The sequence below is a fragment of the Alosa alosa genome, chromosome 16, assembly GCF_017589495.1.
Source record: "Alosa alosa isolate M-15738 ecotype Scorff River chromosome 16, AALO_Geno_1.1, whole genome shotgun sequence".
Taxonomy (NCBI): domain Eukaryota; kingdom Metazoa; phylum Chordata; class Actinopteri; order Clupeiformes; family Clupeidae; genus Alosa; species Alosa alosa.
In genome coordinates this window covers 18,183,655-18,204,700 of record NC_063204.1, presented here as the reverse complement: position 1 = coordinate 18,204,700, position 21,046 = coordinate 18,183,655, and the positions used below count along the sequence as shown (strand labels likewise).

The following is a 21,046-nucleotide window of genomic DNA, read 5'->3' as shown; positions in this document are numbered from 1 at the left end:
TATATTATATTATATATTATTTTTTTTTGTAAGAAGCTCTCTGTATTTGAACTTACTATATTGCAGCAGGTTTTATGCCTGTGGGGGTAATGTCCTTTAATTGTTTAATCAACTTTCTTGAAAAATGGTAAATGGACAACATTTATACAGTACTTTTCCACTCCTCCGAGCACTCAAAGCTACAATGTCATGCCTCACATTCACCCAATCACACTCACACACTGATGGCGAAGACTGCCGTACAAGGCGCCAACCAGTGGTGGGTAGTAACGCGTTACAAGTAACGCAAATGAGTAAAAAAAGTACTTTTTTCGGGTAACAAATACTTTCCACGTTCCTTTTTTAAGGCTGTAATTTTACTCTTACTCGAGTAAATATTTGTACTAGAATTGTACTCTTTACTCAATTACATTTCCCATTGGGCCTTCATTAAAATGAGTATTTCGATAGAAGTAGGCTACACATATCTTCTTTGACTGGAATACAAGCATACATCGTTAGCGTGGCGCCCTCCCTAGGGTTGCAACATTGTTACACAGCAGAGAAGTTTAGTCGGCCGTTACGTTGGTACTGAGGACTAGAAACGCCATGGATGCAGAGATGAACGTTAGTAGCCTACTACCAAAAGCAGCCCCCACTCCCATGGTCAACGTCTGGCCACATCTGCAACACTGTTCCGTCCCATGCTAAGGAAGGGAGACAACCGTATAATGAAAGGAATGTGTCAGCCTAAGCATAACAATATCAGCCTTCAAAATGTTGAGGTATTATTTTCTATCAGTGGTTCTCGTAGTGCTACTTAGCGAGCTAGTACTAGCTGTATTCGACTGAAACAAAGGCTATTGTATACAAAGGCTATTATATTGTTGACATAACTCAGGGGTCTCCAAAAAGGGTGCCCGCGGGCACCATGTAGCCTGCGGGATGCCTTTACGGCGCCCACATCGCACTTTCTAAAAATAGCCAACAAGTCGCCTTCAGATCACGCTCTAAAACATCCTCCATTGTGGATATTTAATTGTAGGCCATGCATCTGTAATATTGGCTATATTAGCTTGCTCATCTGGTGTAGCCAATGCAAGCATATCTCTGCAAAAGTTCTGTGGCTATTCCGTGTCCGTACGGTTCGTGCATGATTGTTCAAGGACTGAAAAACAATTGCTTTAGGTCACGGGCCATTTCTCCTCCGTAGCCTACTGGTGTAGCAATAGCGTTGAAAATCTTGTGGCATACCAATAGGACTGTCAGATCATGGAGAGATTTCCGATGTGCAATAAGGCGTCTTCCTAAGTTATAATGGTGTTGGTGATTGCTATTGAATGTTACAACCGAATTGTTCACTGAAATCAGAACTTAAACAACCTCTGAAATATGAATGGTGGGCATGCTATTTGTAATCTACATTATTAATTGCATTAAAGATGGCTTTTTTCGTTTAAAAAATTAAATCAGATTCCTCATGGAAACTTTGAATTGAACTAACTGAACAAAAACGGTCAGTGTTGCATATTGATATTGATGTATTGAAGAATCAGATGAAAATACAGTTGCTTAATATAGAAAGGCTCATAGGCCTACATAATATTGATAACTTAAATGTAAAAATCACATGGGTCTATTATTTAGGAGGATCACCCTCGCAAAAAAGGAGTGAGGGTCTGTTTGTTTCAAATGAGTAGCCCTATGATTTTGGATCCTTCAGGTAGCCCTCAATCCTAAAAAGGTTGGAGACCCTGGTATAACTAGTAGAATGTATGCTTCAGGAAGGGTTGACAACACAATGTAACTTGCTGATTATATGCAGCAATTATTGTATGGGATTTTGTAGATTGCTTAACCAAAATGTAATAGTTGGTAACTTGTTCCAGCTATCATCTCCCTCTACCATTCTCCCTCTCTCTCTCTCTCCCTACTTTGGTAGTTGTGTTTCAATTTGATTCCTTGAAATGCGCCACTGACTATCAAAATACAGATGTGCTGTTTGAAGTTGCAGTGCTTGCTTCTAAAGGGAATGACAGGTGTCATTCTGATTGGTTTAAGCACCAGGCGCCTGGTTTTTGCACCAGGTGCCTGACGTTCAAAACCACCCCGAGTGTGGACTGGACAAACCCCTAAATGTATTTAAGCTATCCGCAAGTAATCATGTGTTTTAGATCACCAAAATAGGGCCTGTTATGTCTTTTTCACTGATCCAAGCACATCAATACAAAAATGAAAAGTAACTTGTAATTTGAGTAGTTTCATAACAAAGTACTTTTTTACTTTTACTCGAGTAGGTTTAGGTCAGTGGGGAAAAACCCCACTGGCAGACCCAGAAATTACATTGAAGGCAAGCATTGATGACTTAAATTTGATGCGGGCCACTGTAGATAGCCAGTGGAGATCAATGAGCAGTGGCATCAATGTGCCTATGTTGGCTGATTGAAAAGCAGATGCATTGCCCTGTTTTGGATCATCTGTAAAAGTTCCACTGTAGAAGCTGGGAGACTCATTAGAAGTGTCTTACAGTGGTCAATGTGTGAGATTATTACAGAATGGTTGTTTGGATAGCATTGTATTCGTATCTGACAGTGGCAGTGAAAGACAGCCTTTTTTCAGTGTCAATGAAAAGATAAAAGACTATATATCTTGCACTTTAGCGCAATTGACTTTTCGCAAATCGCTTTGTGGGCGGATCTTGGGCGCTGTTTCTATTTTACCTGCGGGATCATGACTTTTGCGCCCAACGCAAATCTAAAATGGGGTGGTCTGAAGTAGCTACATTAATCATGGGTGTAACGTGCAATAAACCAATCAGAGCGTCATCTCACATTCCCTTTAACAACAGGCACGCTTGTTCCATAGCGGATTGCTATTATGATGGTGGAATTGCCAGGAGCAGTCAGGAACGGTTCACAGCGCTATAGTCAGTTGGGAACAGTTTGCTATTGATTTTTCCTCTTGACAAAATGTAATACAGAAATGTCACTTTCCGATGTTTTGAGATCACTCTCACTGAATCACGAGGTTATGAATGTGTAACGGATGCCAGCTAGCTTAGCTGTGCTTGTGGAACGTTGGTAAACCTCACTCCCCGACGCCTCAAGAGTGCTGCTGGCATGCGAGCCAGTAGCCTGGGCTATTGGCTCAATTGTTAGCGCGCTCGCCTCCCGATCCGAGGTGCTGCTGTTCGCGGGGTGGAGTCCGGGCGTGTGCAGGGCTGAATCGCGCAGGTTTAACACAACGCAGGTTACAAATGCATGGCGATATTTTTGCAATCTACCTCACTATAGAGTATAGACAATGCAGATCTGTCAGATAAGCTCTCCTCTCCCGTGCTGCTGCTGGGGCATTTGGATTAAATGGCAGTGGCATGCTGTTCAACATCACGTCTCATTAAGTCCTCTAATATGTCCTAATTTATGTCATCAACACATCCGTGATTCGTGGAAATGTGTACGCTAGATTTATACCTATTTTTTCACATCGGACACCACACTGATTTCCCTCGTGTAGCAATATTTGTCCTTGTAATTATGTATGATTTGGAGAAATGGGAACTGCGTCGTATAGATGAGAGAAGCAAAGTGCACAGGCAGGGGCGGATTATGAACTTTCGGGCCTCTGGGCCCAGATGTATTAAGGGCCCCCACTTATTGTCGTGATATGGGGATGGGGGGGGGGTTGGGGCTCCTCCCCCAGAAATGTTTTAATTTGTTTGATGTGATTTCCTGTATTCTGGTGCATTTTGGGGATGGCCAATACTAAATTCAATCAGATTCATAGCCTACATCCTGATTTGTTGATATTAAGGCAATGATTCCATGCAAAGGCTTGGGCTTCAGGGCCCCCTGACCCCTTGGGCCCCTGGGCCTGGGCCCGGTACGCCCGTGCAGTAATCCATCCCTGTGCACAGGCGCCCAAGCAAGCGCTCCTGCAGGTGTAAGCTACGGCTGTACCTTACCATCAGGCAACAGAAACAGTTTCCAAGTTGACCTTTCCAACTCTGCACAGTATCCCATTAATTGCATGACAATAGGCTATTTACAATATTTTATGTAAAGTAGATTTTGTAAACACGTTATAATCAACTTAATGCACGCACAACTTTTGTTTGAGCAGGAGAGAGAATAACGATGAATGGACGCAGCAACTACAGAAATTGTAGCCAAGGCTGGTTGCTGCTTTCTTTTACTGTCTATGGTTGCTGGTTAACAGCACATAATAAGCTTATTTAAGCGAATTCACAAACTCAAGACTTCAAGGCCATCATGGATATAAAACGTTTTTTGAAAACAACGAAAGGATAGAGGGAACATAGCAAAGCTTGGGAGTTATTTCAGATGGGCTACAACAAGGTATGCAAAATTGTGGTCCTTGTCAAAACCTTAGCGCAGCTGGAATACTGGAATAATGCTTATAGGCTGATGTTAAAGCGCACACAATGTTAATGTAACTTTGCCTTAGTAACAGAATGTCCCGCCTAGGGTAGACAACTGAATGACTAGACAGAGGCTGATTTACCAAAATACAAAAATAGATTTTATTTGCAACCACTATTATTTTCAAGGTTCTGGGGGTTGATTTTCTCACAATAATTAGACAGTAACAGGCACCCCACACAGACATTCAAACATTGTAAAGAAAATAAGAAAGACATTTCCCACCCTAGTGGCAGGCAAGGGAAACAAAACAAAACGGGGCAGCTCTCTACTATAGCCACTGCTGAGGGGCGGATGCGGGTATCAGGCCAACCACAACGAAGTGGAGGCATAAGGCGTAGTACCCAGACTGAACACAGGGGAGAGGGGTCTATGGGAAAAAATGGGAAAAATTACTTTTCTACTCACAATGGTGATACACCCCAAAATGGGCACCCAATGAACCCAGTAACTTCTTGATACTATAACTAGTGTAATACACCCCGAAATGGGCAAGCTGATGTATGCACACACACACACTGTGAATAGGCTAATGCAGGGGGAGGGGGATAATTGAAGAGGTCAGGTCTGGATATCACGGACAGGTGACTCGACCCATAAACACAAAAGAGCAGGACAACTATACAGTAGAGCTACACAAAGAAAACCCAAACAAAACATACAATTTTACACAAAACAAAATAACAACCTTTGGGTGCACTGTTACAAAGTGGCCAGGGGAAAACAGTGATTGACCGCTTTATGGTGACGTTCGAGGGTGCGGAGAAACGGCACACCTCCAGGTTCGGGAACTTAGGATCACCACAGTAAGACAGCCAGGCCGTAGCCTACAGAGATGAGTCGCGCTACCGGCACAACCGCAGTCGCTAGTTGCAAAAACACACGGTTGAGCTGCAACAAAATACAACGTGGAATAAAGCTACAGTGGGCATTGCTTTCAAATGACCACTTCATTCGCGCATTACGCGGCGTGAAGCTGCGTGAAGCTTTAGTACCACTTTCAGCCACTGTGCGTCCGCTCTGCCACTGTACACGCTTGCTCTGCCTGCCGTCCCTTACATAATTGTTGCAGAGAGTAATCCCAGCCTACGAATTCAATAACAAAATAAATCATGCATAATTAAACATTACCTCGATTTAGGCTACTTGGGTATGGCTTAAGGCTTGACTACACGAAAATCGAAATCGAAATTTGCTGTCTACATTATTGTCAGTGTTGGGGTTAACGCAACTACGCAAATCAAAACAGTGGTGTGATAATTGAGCCAGTAGAGAAATAACTGTTCAGAATTAATCTGTAGCCTTGGGTAGGCTTCTGCAGAAAACAATGTTGTTGCCGATTTAATACTATCTGGCGACGTTTTTAACAGGCTACGCAATAGAGGCTTAGACAACTATGACCCACGTTTTAGTTTCGTAAATTAATTTGCCCTACTTCTTGACTGCAATGTAGTCAATTGACTGCTTGACATGTCTTTTTTTTTTTTCTGTACAATAAACAATTACATCTGCTTTATGCCGCAGAATTACATTCATATTTGGCTGACTGCAGACGCGCCACTTCCCTCCCCATATTCCAAGATTAAGATAGTATGAAGTGCTTTTTGTAGGCTACTATCATAAAAAAATGGTTAAAACGAATAGCTATTTGCAATTTGACAAAACACTGGTTCTCATTTTGCGAATGCGAGGACGATATGAGCCTGTTGCATTTAGTTAGATGTCCGAGTCACGCATAATGTTTGAAAACCACTGGCTCGTAATCACAATAATTTAACACACGACAGTTGGATAACCTACTTAATCATGTCCCCATGCCTACATTTTTGTGAGGTGGTCAGCGGGGCTGAATGTGTGAGGTGGTCAGCGGGGGACAATTGAGACACACATTGGATTGTGTTATTACTTGAACATTCCACACTATCCTCAGCTGTGGTAGGCCTATCAGGGGCAGGAGGATTACTGTCAGTGCAGACTTTATATAAAATTCTTCAACAGAAGGCCTCGAATGTTGTCTTGTTTGTGGAGCGCTTTGCTTCGCTTCTGTAATTTCGGCTTCATTGAAAATGAGGGCTTCCCTCAATGACCCTCCGAGAATAAATAAAGGTTGAATGAATGAATGAATGCTTGCCCAAAATAAAGGCATGTGGTTTGCGCAGCCTACAGTAAATAACAGACCCGCCAGAATGTGCGTTATGATGCTTTTTTACGAGCAAGATGTTTTTGGTACCCTACGCACACTGTATGTTCTTAAATAACAATGATCATTAGTAATATTCGACCATTAATTTGGGTAAATGGGCAAGCGTGACCACCTTGATTGGCTGATTGGCTGATGATTGTAACGCGGGCTGGCGGGCATGATTCCAAACACCTCCCTTACGATGATGAGTGACGGGTCTCAGAATGCGTGCGCTACACAAGGACGGAAGATGATGAATAACTGGGGCCGTAGGCTGTTCACAAAGGCTTTTATCTTACTACTAGGAGTAGGCTACTCCTAAATCGCACTTAAAGATTTTAGATTGGAGTTTTCTCTTAAAAGTTATTCACAAAGCCTTTCAGACAACTCCTAAACTAGGAGTGAGTCTTCGTGGCTATGGATGACGTCATTACTCATGCACGAGCTTGACTGAAGTGACCACCTTGATTGGCTGACGATTGTAACGCGGGAATTCCAAACACCTCTCTTCCGATGATGACTGACAGGTGACAGGTCGGAGAATGCGTGCGCTACACAAGTAGTGCGAAGGACGGAAGATTATTAATAACTGAATAAAAAGGCCTAGCCTAAATGAATAAAGAGTAAGGCAAAACAAATAGCTTAGTAGCCTAATGAAACATAGGCCTATGGATTGATGCAGTAGCTAGTAGATTTTAATTTGATTCACAATGAAACGTTACATTTCATTTACATGTTAACAATGAGTAGTTTTGGTTGTTGTTGGTGGCGTTATTGCATCCCTTTTATGAATGCAAAATTGTTCCCTCATGATTGGAAGCTCCTGTTAGCATAGGCTATTTCAAAACATCGCGAACGTAAAATGCCACAAAAAAAGCTGTTTATGAATAGGTCTTAGTGAGTTAGGAGTCCCTCTCGACTTAAGCTGTCCCAGACTTAGGTGCTACTTTTAGGTCTAAAATGCTTCGTGAATTACTTTTTTTGTGAAAAAATTAGAGTCCTAAAGTTAGGAGTGACACGCCCATTATTTTTTAGGAGTTGCTCCTAAATTCGCCAGTTAGGAGCTACTTTTAGCCTTAAAATTCTTTGTGAATACGGCCCTTGAATAAAAGGCCTAGCCTAAATGAATCAAGGCAAAACAAATAGCCTAGTAGCCCAATGAAACATACGGATTGATGTAGTATCTTTGTAACATTATTAAATTATTCTGTTACTATGCCTACGTTTGCAAAAGAGAACATTTTAATTTGATTCACAATAATGTTACATTTAATTTACATGTTGACAATGATTAGCCTAGTTTTGGTTGTTGTTGTTGGCGTTATTGCATGTTAGTTATGCCTAATAATGCAAAATTGCTTCCTCAGCGATTGGAAGCTCCTGTAGCTGCATAGGATTTCAAAACCGCAGGTTTGTGAATAGGTCTGTGAGTAAGGAGTCCTCTTGACTTCTTTTAAGCTGTCAGAGGTGGGGAAGGTGTGATTTTTTTTTGGGGAAGGGCCGGATTAACTGGGCACAATTGTCTGATGGCCCCCCTCCCCCAGCCAACGTGGAATCGGGTGGTTAGTTAATAGGCCTATCGTGAAGATTTTTTCCTGCCATCTAAGGCACGAAGCATCTGTGAGGCCAAGCCTCACCAAGTAGCTCGTTTGTTTACAACTAACATTCTATTTAATTAAACTGCTTTATAGGCTATGCCGAAATAGTTTTCAACATTTTGAATATTAGTGTCGGGTGAATTGAAATGTTCTCAAAGTAGCCTTATGGCTGAAAGCTGCTTGGGACACCCCCCCCGTCAAGCAATATAACCATACAAACGCGCTTCCTGCACTCCATTGTTTCAAAAGGAGTAATTTTGGCTTTGTCAGAACTGAAGAGCTGTGGACGGCACGGTGTGCCCAATGAAAATAAATTAACGCAACGCAACACAACACAACACAGACCCCACTTCTCTCGCGTCAGTCACTGACAGTAACCTAGAATAAATGCATGGGGGAAAACACTTCCCCATGACAAAGACATTGTAAAACACTGAAAGTTAATATTTTGTCACTAGCAACATTCATCTGTCCTTTGTCAAATGTATTATGTTCCAAGTACCCTATGCGTAATTCTGCTTCATAAAGTTGAACAAATACATTTGCTTATTTCACAGAAAAATATAAATAGCCAGTCTACAGTGCAGAGTTGGTAAGTTATGGTAGGCCAACTTGCAGTGAACATACAAACGGAAATTATTTCTCTTGCAGCTGAGTAGCCTCAGGTGTACGAGACATAAGGCCGAACATGCAAGCTTAATGAATCGTGCTCTCCGACAATCAGCACCGTTAAACTTAAATAGGTTAACATCACTCTAAGTTAAGCCTTCAAGCAAGGAAAACGATGATTTGAAGACATCTGTTTCGTTGGAAGGGCAGGGGTAGCAACAGGGCAACACAGAGACAGGCCCGATGGCAGGGCTGTTATGAGAGTATTAAAATATGGGATATTCTACGGAAAACATTAAAACGGCAAGACAGGGGAAAGTTAAAATACGTGATAAACACGGAAAAAAAAAGTTGGCATGCATTGTTTCGGGTCCCCGTGCACAGGGATTATTTGTCATACTATTAATCACATATGATTATTTGTGAAATTGTGCAAACAGGCGCAACACATTTGAAAAGGAAGGACTGGTAGCATGCAAGCTCACGGGAAAGATTGATTTAAGAATGATATCACAAAAGTGTGTGGCTGTGGCTGTGGGCGGAAGACAATTGGCAGGGGAGGGTCATGTCTTTTTTAACAATTCTGTCGGAGGGTCATTGAACAATTTCTAGCAGGCAAGAGAGGGTCATGCAACTTCCAACTGAAGCACTCAAAATTCCTCCGGTGGCCCCTTCAATAAATAACGATCAGTCCCTAGATTGCTGCTGGGCTATATGTCTTGGTTCTGTTAACAACTCATTGTCAAACGCATAGCCTATCTCGCGGTTGCATCCATTACAAACAAACATGCAATGTGAACGTCTGGGATTGGGGAGAGCACTAAATGCTCTACTGAATAAGCACGAAGTCAAAAAAAAAAAAAAAAAACACTCTTTAATAATCCAAAAAAATAAACCGCTAATGAAGTAAACTTGTGACCATCAAAAAATCGCTTATCGCTTAACTCCGGTGGATACCAGGACGTAACAGGAAGGCATTTGGCTGAGCAACGGAGGTTAATATGCTCCATGTTTTGTCCAAATGTTGACTGTCCATCATCGTTGCACTTTCGGAGAAAACCGAATGTTTCATTCTTCCCCGTTTCAATCGCCCCGGTTGTACCTACTCAAAACGCAGATAGAACCTTATTATTCTAAGGTAGCGAAATAGCGTTCAGCATGATTCATGCCCAATTAATTCCCCTGTTAAAGTGTTCGCCTTTGTAGTTTGGTTTTCGTGATAGCCTATGATAAACGGCTTATGGCCAAATATGTGAAAACGTTAAAATACAGTAGGCGATAAACCGGAAAAAAGTTGACAGTGATTTTTTCATAATCACTTTGGAGGGTCATAGAAAAATGTATTGCTGGCGAGGAGGGTCACGTCTTTTTTTGGACTAATGCTCCCAAAACTCCTCCGTAGCCCCTTAAATAAATAACGAACAGTCCCTAATGAAGTAAACTTATCAAAAATCGTTTTTATCGCCTGTAACTCCATTGATAACAGGACGTAACAGGAAGGCATTTGGCTGAGCAACTGAGGTTAATACTCTATATTTTGTCCAAATGATGTCTGTCTATCATCGTTGCACTTTCGGAGAAAACCAGAATGTTTAATTTGTCCTGCGTCTCACGGCCTGCAAACGGATTCACTGCAGTTAACCAAATATTTCTTTATTGGGGCAGGGCAGGCATATTTCTGGCTATTACATTATTTCTAAACTAGTCTGCTAAAGTCTGTAGTGAAGTCTGTGTAGGGTTTTCCAGGCTCCATTTCTTTTTAGAGACACCCTGCTCACTTGAGCCATCTACCGGTTGTTTGGGTTGTTGCAGCATCTCACTGGAAAAATACAAATTAAAGTCGCGTGATACCGCGTGATCCCACGCGCGGACCGCGAGTGAAGCTGGCCAAGTCGAAGCACTGCCCACTGTATGCGTCACTGAATCAGTCACCACGACAGAGGTAAAGCAATACTGCAATACTAGTTGTGATTACCAGGATTAACATCCCGCCAGTGTGAATGTCTGTTTATACTGATAAAATAAGTAACACATACCAAAGACGCGTTGACTGAAACGACACAAAGGATGAGTTCGGAGGGACAGCAACGAGAAAGCAGACACCAAACGCCGACACCAAACAATTCTCCCAGCAAGACAGCACAGGTGAGCTTTCGCGGGGTCATTAATTTAAAAAGACGAATGCCCTACGTCAGGTAAGCCTCGCAGCCAGGTGAAGGCGGAGCATAGGCAGGGATCTTGGGACATGTAGTACGCTTGATCTACCCGTTACATTAAAAGCCATACACAACGGTAAATTGGAACAAAACTAAAGGTAACTTTAGCCTTTATAGGGCTCTATAAAGTTGTCCAAATTAATAAGTCGTAATTAGGCGTTGTTGTTGTTGTAAAGATATTGCATGTAGATGTACTATATACAGTAGGCTACTACATTTTTAGTTGACCAATGCACGAACAAACCCGGGAAACGGACAAATATTATCAAGGCTTTAAATGTATCTGTGCACAGGGTGTCTGTAGATCGGTGTGCATAGCATTCATTCCTGCAGGCCTGTGGCCATGCATGCGCCCTTAAAATAGCATCTAAATTTGCGCCACTGACTTTAGACCAGGAGGTTCCTGTGGTGGTATTGTTTTCTGAAACTGCAAAATATCAACTGGGACAGTTTGCGCCGGAACACGCCCTCTCTTTTCGCTGAAACGCCCTTAGTGCAAAATAGAGCCCTAAGTCTTAAAGTGTTTGTCTCTTAGGCATGGTCATGGGCGTCTGAGCCATTATACGACTTTTTAAAATTGTTAGTTTGGACCCCCCCACTTTTGCCATGCGAAATACCAGTGCTGTTTTCAGCATCTGTTTAGTGCTTCATTGTCATTGAATTCTCCCATCATCCCCCTCATCCCTCTCATCCTCAAGGGTCATCCCCCTCACTTTTGATAAGGAAAAAAGCCGCCAAATAAATAAATAGGCACGCCAAATAAATAAAAACCTATAGATTTACGCTAGGCTACATAAAACTCCCCATTAACAGCATCATGTCACTAACTACAGCCATCTAAGACTCAAATTATGGCCAGGGTCTTAAGACAAAGCACAGGCCTTTATTTGCGGCAGGCTTGTATTCGAGAGGCTCTGGCAAGCTCTGGCAAGGTGGCAAGCGACTGAGCTTGAGAGCGACGTGTTGGAGACCCAGCTGCTGGAAAGGGTCTTAAGTCAGTATACAGTGTTGGGAGTAACACGTTACAAGTGGCATAATGTAGGCCTAATTTGCTGTAACGTGGTAGGCTAATGTAAGGCATTACAAAAAAATTGGTAAATATTTTACTCGGGACAAACTTCAGTAACGCGCTCTAATGCATTTTAACCCGAATTAAGTGGTATTTTGTTTTTATACTCCTACGTGACCGTTCTACACGTAGGCTGCTGAAGTGCTGCGAGGGCGCAGCAAATGAACTTCAGAAGGAATATATCTTTAAGCTCACGACATTCAGACTGGCACAAAAAGTTAACGGCCCACCGTTAACTTGTTATATAGAAGTATCTAAATAACCTGTTAAAATGTACCAGGATTCAGAAAATTGCGTCTAGTCCAAAAAAAAATTTGGGGGGGAAGACCCCCAAACCACCCGCTGAAATGCCCACCCACTTTCAGAATGCCTCCGACGCCCATGGCAATAATGAAGCCATTTCTAAGCACATATAACATTTTAAATGAATCTAAATGATCTCAAAAAGATAAGATATGTAAATATTTTTATTTTTCTCACCCCTTGGAAAATTGCATCCAATCCCAACACAACATTGTCACCTATATCACCAAAAACAGCTATATCTCTTAATTACTAGACAGTGTCTCATCAGTGTTTTTGTAAACTGTAAGATTTCAGATACACGCGAGAGGTGACAACTTCCTTGTGCTGTAGGTAGGGGATTTCCAACCCAGTTCACAGTGGCTAATAAACAACATTACAAACAAACATTAAACATATTGTCACTGGCTATACCAAGAGGAGAGCCAGAGTGTTCTGGATCATCTGGTTTCCCTGTACAAGCCGGGAGACCCACTAGAAGGGTGTTACAGTTGCCAAGGTGTCAGACAAACATGGCCTGTGTTGGTATTCAGTTAACTATGGCCTTTAACTTATTAACCCTAATGCAAAATGTCACGAGCAAAGTGTATTTGGGTAACAAAGTCAGCTTAGTCAGAAAAAGCTAGTTTGTTATTAATCATGACACCGAGGTTTCTAACAACCACACAACAGAGATTTTGAAAGTGATATTGTAATGTAAGGTTTATTTGTCCAGCAAGACCAACAATTTAGTCTTTTAGAGGTTCATCTGAATGTGGTGTTCCTTCATTCATGCGGATATGTCTGAGAGACACCAAGACCAGAAAACCGATAACACATCGTCCTCATTTTCTCCAATCATTGAAATGATCAATAGCCATAAACATGTAAAAGTTTAATTTAGGTCTGATTGTGTTGCAGTTTTGTTCAGTGGTATTGCAGAACATTAAGATACCAATGGGATTTTATTATGTGGAAATAATTGTAGTGAATTTGTTACAGAGGAAAAATACAGAGAAAATACCATTTGAAGGGAACGGACGCCGTGTTTGGTTATGAGAGAGTCTATGGGTGTTGTGTGCTTGGAAACATTGAGTTATTTGCAGTCCGCACAACCAATTACAAATTACGGTTTACAGATAGCCGTAGCCTGTCAGCTCCCATCATGCAGTAGTGAGAGATTATAAAACAACTGCAAAGAATGTTAAATAATGGTAAATAAAAGGGCAATAGCTTAAAGATAATAAAGTACATAAAACAAAAATAATTAAGACATACTGTAAAACAGAGTGCATCTGATTAACAGGAAGTACATTTAATCATGCACTGGACATCATGCAAGTACATTGGGAAGTGCATTTAACTAGAAATCATCTGATTGTAAGGTCCTTAGTCTAAAGTCATCTGCACCACTGAACAAGATTGAGCTCAAACATGCTTTTCCTGGAAACGGTCTTCCTCCTTGGCCTGACTTCAGTCAAGCGAGTGAGTGATTTAACTGCCCTGTCAGTGAACTCTGTATGCATGCACTTCACTACGAGTGACACAAAAGATTGTCCTTCATCCAACCCAATTTACCAGCCCAAGGTGCTCCCCTCTGCCCTTAGAAGCAGAGTGAAGGAACTACCTGCTTTTCACCCTGACGTTCAGCAGGAGGAACATTGGCTACATAACCTCTGCCAGGTGAAAGCAGGGGCAGCACAAGATCCTGGGCCCTATGCATAGGCAGTCCTGATGGGCCCCATGTCCCCCCGCTCGTATTCCAAACTTTTCAATGGGTCTTTCCCCTCTTGTGGCCCTGGTAATCAGTCCCACTTTTACCCCCAGTCTGACGCCCCTGGGTGAGAGTGCTGTGTTTACACCGAATTCTGTACATCTGCTACGGGGCTCATCAAAACAAAGGATCTCCCATTGGCTGGATGGGGCCATTACTCTAGCGTACAAAGCCTCAGGTGGGACCCACCCTTAAATGTTTAGTAGCTCACTCCACTAGTAGCGTGGCTCCATCTAGGGCAGCATGGAAAGGCATTTCAATGGAAAATATATATTTAAGCACAAACTGGGTTTCAGGCAGTGGTGTTTTCTCCTGGAGGCAACATTAATTTAACCTGACCCTAGCCAGATGAATGTCGTTCCACTTAGCTCCGCCTAGCTTCACTCACATCCATCTGGGACCTCTTCCATTGAGAGTGATTTCTCCAACCAACTTTATGGTTTAGCCAATCAGGGCCGCAGGGCGGAGTTTCATAGATGTGACATAGCGTAGAAGCGACTGTGAGTCTGTTATTAGCGTCACGGGTTGGCTTCGATGTGTGGTTGAAGTAGCACGTCAATAGATGACGGACAAGTGGCTTATTCAATCATATGCAAGCATTTTTTATTAGGCCCAGCCTTCTGAAGCAACACTTCAATGGATCGGTTCCAGATGGATGAGTGGAGCTAGGTGGAGCGAAATTAACATTAATTGGGAACGCAGGGAAGTTGGGGGCAAGTACTCACCTTCAGGAGAACACAGTGAATACTACAACTAAAATACATTCAATGCCTTTGATAATCTCAGGATCAGCAACCACTACACATGCACAGCAAACTCAAAAAGGCCTAAAAGTAAGGAGCCTACCCTACAACCTACAACTTAGTGACCCTTAAATTATTTTTGAAACCGACCCCATTATCCAGTATGCTTAAAGATTGTATCAGCGATTGCAGGACAAAAAAAAGGACCAAACATAAATGATCACATTCACTTCCATCTTTCCTAATGATACGCTATCTGCCCAGTGCCCACCCCATAAGCAGGCCGTCAAAAAAACGTGTCTCTGTAGGCAGCCTAGGCTCTGAGATCTGCACACAAAAACAATTGCTAACAACAAGTGTTGCCAACCACTCAAAGGCAAAATAAAGTGTTCCAACCAATAACCGACGAGATGCACGTTCAGGAGAGTTTCAATTGCACGGGAGGGAGTAGCGAGCTAGCTCTCTGTTTTGTTTGAACACCAACAGAAGTGATGTTACCCCACCATCGCTAATACAACCTTTAATGCATGCTAAATGAACAAGACTTGAAACTCATATTTTAAAAGGTGAAACGGTGCTACTTTACTCATTTTGGTGTAGATGTTAGTGTCCCATATATGGAAAGTGTTAATAACATTCAACAGCCGTCCTGTGTTTGACTGGCAAACACTTTTAATCCATGTGAGGTGCCGCTGACAATAGCAACAAAGAAGCAAGTTCATTGTGGAATATCTGATGTTTTATGATATTATCAGTCTTTGTGAGAACATTCAATAATGTTTCACCTATAAGCTGTCAACAACACTATCAACTGATCATAAATACCATTGTCTTATAGAGAGGATATAAAAAAAAATGAGGTAGTTGATAGTGATTGTGGGAAGTGTTTTATCAGCATCACCAGGTCTTTTTTATCACAAGGATCATCAGGATAGATTTATGCATCATAATATCTAATTGGGTTCCGGAGCTGTCAAATACGAACATGCATTGATGTTTTACCAAGGAATGTTGTCCCTTTGAGATACAGTAAACCCTAAAAAATCCTCAGGGCCCTTATCTATAAGGCATCTTCTAAAAAAGGAAGCAGCATCTAGTATATATACTCTTTTGATCCCGTGAGGGATATTTGGTCTCTGCATTTATCCAATCTGTGAATTAGTGAAACACACTCAGCACACAGTGAGGTGAAGCACACACTAATCCCGGCGCAGTGAGCTGCCTGCAACAACAGCGGCGCTCGGGGAGCATTGATGGGTTAGCTGCCTTGCTCAAGGGCACTTCAGCCGTGCCTACTGGTCGGGGTTCGAAGTCCGAAGCGCTAACCAGTAGGCCAGGCCTAATCGTGTTCGTGCCCCTTTTGAAATTTAAGCACCTGCCCCTCCAAAGGTCTCTGCACTGCCCTGCTGTTAATGTTTCACTGGAGTTATTAGCTTACAATCTGTCCAAACCTTATTGTGCTATAAGCCTGATGAACTACAGTTCAGCACTGCTTGAGTCAGAGGATAGCGTAGCATTCATCCAAAAATACCGGCTTTAAAATGCCCAAATGCAACACAAATTGCGTTGAGAAACCGCTAGCAAAAGGATTTGAAAAACTTGGACGTATCGTCGGTATATATCCATGGGTGTTCTTTATTTCACCTCTGATAATATCAGCGGGTCTTGGTGCAGGGTTTTATTTTCTAAAAGACAGAGAGGCGAACGACATCGAAGAACAATTCACTCCAAAAAACGGTCCAGCTAAGGCGGAGAGAGCATTTATCAAAGAGCATTTTCCGCAAAGAGAAGAGTTTTCTAGTTTGAGGCTTTACACAGAGGGAACATTTGCTTCACTAATCGCTGTGCACCCAACAAACATTCTCAACTTAAATGCTTTCGAAGAATTAGTAAAGTTAGACCACAAAGTGAAACAGATCAGAGTAAACGGTAGTAAGCTGACATTTTCAGACTTGTGTGCCAAGAAAAATGGAAAATGTGTGTTAAACCCGATTCTGGATATAATGAACATCTTTATTAATGTTAACACAACGATTAATTTCCCTTGGCACAACGGAGAATTCACAGGATCAGTAATTGGCGGCGTGAGTAAACACTCGAACAATACCATTCAGTCTGCGCAGGCAATACGAATGTTCTATTATTTAACGGAGGACAAGAAAAATGAAACAGACCTTTGGTTGAATAAGTTCATTCAGACTTTGTCAGAAGAAGAAGCAACTGACAAAAAGGTAAGTGTAAAAACAGCAAGAGAAGACATACCAGCCTCTAGCATGAGAAACATGCATTTTTGTGAAATAGGCATACAATGCCTCAGGACATAATAGGCATATACCGTCTTTCATCATTATAATGAGTAAGAAATGTATGTGGAAATATAGGCTATTGTCTATTAATTAAATAAAATGGCTTAGGAATAGGCTGGGACCTACTTAACTCCATCTTAATCCAAATTACATTTGTACATTATACATATGCCATTAAATGTCCTTGCCAGGCCTTATCCATTAGGTTATCATTGAAATTATGGTTTCCTAAATAATCTAAGACAGCTCATCAATAAGGTTGATATTAAATGTTTTTGGTATTTCAGTCGTGCTGAGCCCAGCCTGTATTCTCCTCTATTATAATATAGACTGTAGATGTTTCAAAGATCAAATACAACTTTTTTCAGTTGCTTAGCATGTATGTTTTTGCTGTTACAGATCTCTGTTTCCTATTTCACTTCAATATCACGGGCAGAGGAATTTGAAACAAATCCACAGACAGTGATACCACTGTTCTCCATTACTTACTTTTTGGCCATTACCGTCTCCATAGTTTCGTGTATGAGGTACTGTTTTGAAATCATGTATTGTTGTTTCCACTGTAAATGATTATTTGATTACGTATATTATATGGAATATCTGTGTGTGAATCTGTTCAGTTGATATAATATATCACTTCAGTTTACTGAAAACATATGTTGTGTTGACTATTGAAGTCATTTCATTATATTCAACCTCTCAAATGAGCGCTCTTTGAAATTCTATGAAACAGTGCATACATTATGATAACAGCAACACACCCAATCGATCATTCACTTTCAACAGTATTTCCCCCTACTGTTTTCCCCTTTGTGTCAACAGAAAGAGTAAACTTTGTGAATACTTCTGACTGTATAGATTCATGTTTAACCATATGGTGTCATGTGCTCATTCAGGCTGGACTGTGTGAGGAATAAGGTCTGGGTGGCCACCTTCGGGGTGCTGTCTGCAGGCCTGGCGGTGCTCACCAGTTTTGGACTGCTGCTCTTCTGTGGGATGCCATTCGTGATGACGGTGGCGTCTTCTCCCTTTCTCATTCTTGGTGTGCAAAAAGACATCCAGTTTATGTTCTTTTCTTTCAAAGCTTTTCTCAGCACAGTGAATCTAACAATTCCTGGGGTTTGGGATCATCACTGAAAAGATAATAACCCCCCCCAATCATATTCTATGGTTGAATTACTTTATAGATGTAGTCCATAGCTTTTACATCATTGTCAAATTGGTTTGCCCTCTCTTGCCACAGGTATTGGTGTGGATGACATGTTCATCATGATTTCATGCTGGCAGAAAACAAAAGTCAGAGCTAAGGTGGAAGATCGCATGGCCGAGACGTACAAGGAGGCTGCTGTTTCCATCACCATCACCACTCTCACTGACGTCTTGGCGTTTTACATCGGCCTCATGACCCCTTTTGGGTCAGTCCAGTCCTTCTGCATGTACACCGGCACAGCCATCCTCTTCTGCTACATCTACAACATCACATTCTTTGGTGCCTTTCTGGCACTGAACGGACAACGAGAGGGAAGCAATAGACACTGGCTCATATGCAGGAAGGTTAAAGCTCCCAGTCCAGACAACAAGGGCAATGCCTGCTCAGTTGGAGGAGCTTATGATCCTGAGACAGGTGCAGAGGAGGAGATGCCCATTAATATCCTCTTTAGAAAGTACTATGGTCCATTTCTGACAAAGCCTTGGACTAAAGTGTTTGTTATTTTGCTCTACTTAGGATATTTGGCCGGTAGCATATATGGCTGTTTGCAAATGCAGGAAGGGATTGATCTAAAAAATTTAGCACCTGATGATTCGTATGTTGCTAGCTACTATGATGACGAAGACAGATATTTCTCAGAGTATGGCCCTTTTGTCATGTTAGTTATTAAAGATAAAAACTTCCAATATTGGGAGAAAAGTGCTCGTGAAAACCTTGACGCATGCCTGAATGAATTTGAATTATCCGACATGGTTGCCAAAAGCATGACTATATCTTGGCTTAGAGACTATATAAATCATGGAGATGCATTAGGATTAAATCTTGCAGATGAAAAGGGTTTTATGGGAAATTTACCCACATATCTTCAACGGTCAGGTTTGACACAGGATGTTCTTATTTGCAATGATAAAATACGGGCTTCCCGACTATTTATCCCCACAGTAAACATCAGAACTGCAATTGATGAGAAGGATATGTTGAACTTTTTCAGAAACAAAACTCCCACTTGTGGCCAAAACATGGATCTAATGGTCTACCATCCTGCCTTTATTTTCTATGATCAATATGCAGTCATTGTTAGCAATACCATCCAAAATATTGTAGTTGCTACTGTGGTCATGCTTGTAATTTCTCTTCTGTTGATTCCACACCCTCTCTGTTCTCTGTGGGTGACCTTTGCCATTGCCTCTGTAATAGTTGGTGTAGCTGGTTTCATGGCTTTATGGGATGTTAATTTAGACTCCATCTCCATGATCAACCTGGTAATCTGCATCGGCTTTTCTGTTGACTTTTCTGCACACATTTCTTACGCCTTTGTCTCAAGTGAAAAGAGAACAGCTAATGAAAAAGCTGTTGACGCCATATACAACCTTGGGTATCCAATTATACAAGGAGCTGTCTCTACTCTTGCTGGTGTTGTGGTCCTCTCAGCAGCAAAGAGCTACATTTTCAGGACATTTTTCAAGATTATGTTTCTGGTCATCTCATTCGGCGCACTCCATGGCATAATGTTCATTCCCATATTCCTGACATTTTTTGAGTGCTGTCGTGACTCAAGCAGCGTACGGGATAAAAAGGACCAAACTGGTAATGGACAAAATTGGAGAAGTAGTAACACTGGGCAATTTTCCATGTCTGGGAAAAGCACAAACCAAAGTCGTTCAAACTATACAACAGATCCCGACTGTCCATAAAATTGTGGCAAAGTATCATGTATCGACACTGAAACAGAAATATTGATATATTACAATGCTGTCACCTTTACATAGGAGATACATATATATTTTTTATTAGAGTTTCTTAGAAATGTGATGTAGATTCCATATGAATATGTAGGTTTTACAGTAGCCTACACACTGGTTCAATATACAGAATTGTAATAATGCTGATATCAGTCATATAGTTTATTTATGCTCTATGTCTTGGTAGCTAATATTTGAATATTTTGTAACCACAGTATGGATCCTTAATATTTAAGACCCAAGCATCGGTCCAGAGGTATAATAATTGAATGTGGAAAGACGTGCAGAGACTATTCATGAAACAAATATAGGGGAGGAACAAGGTATGTGATCTTGAGGACAAAGTATAGTAGAGGAACAATTTGGGCAAGGCATATACGAGAGAGAAATATGTCCCTAAACAATGTAAACCTTTCATCACCTCATGGTAAATAGTGATTCTAGATTAACAATCTAGAGAGAGGAATTGGAGAATAAAAATGTAACCATGCACTCAGAGCTCCTAGAGAAAATGTGGCAACTGTGTTTTGTTAAGCAATATATGGAAATGTTGAATGTAGGCTTTTACAGAGTTCAGTTATAACATGGAGAAAGCTACTTGTGATAATATCATATTCATATCAGCTTATCGCTCATGCATTATATGCTGTTACTTTTCTGCAATATTTCACCTGAACTTCAATATGCAGATTTATGCTTCACCTTTTTTACACTGCATGGAGTGATAACATTGCTAACATTAATCACACTGTTGTGTTATCACAATTTTAATAATATTTCAGTAATATCCTCTGTACAGTAGGCTTCCCTTAGCTCTCATTTCTACATTCTGTTTTGATTTTGTATTCTGTATAACTGGTAATAATCATGATAATAAATGATTATTAATAACAA

General features: G+C 41.3%; 1 protein-coding gene across 1 annotated transcript; it reads left to right on the top strand.

Moving 5' to 3' along the window:
* Nucleotides 1–16,194: 16,194 nt before the first annotated feature.
* LOC125309350 (patched domain-containing protein 3-like) lies at nucleotides 16,195–21,046 on the top strand. Its single transcript, XM_048266180.1, has 4 exons — nucleotides 16,195–17,125; nucleotides 17,600–17,727; nucleotides 18,097–18,242; nucleotides 18,444–21,046. The coding sequence occupies exons 1-4, from the start codon at nucleotides 16,436–16,438 to the stop codon at nucleotides 20,102–20,104; spliced, it is 2,625 nt and encodes an 874-aa protein (XP_048122137.1). The 5' UTR covers nucleotides 16,195–16,435; the 3' UTR covers nucleotides 20,105–21,046.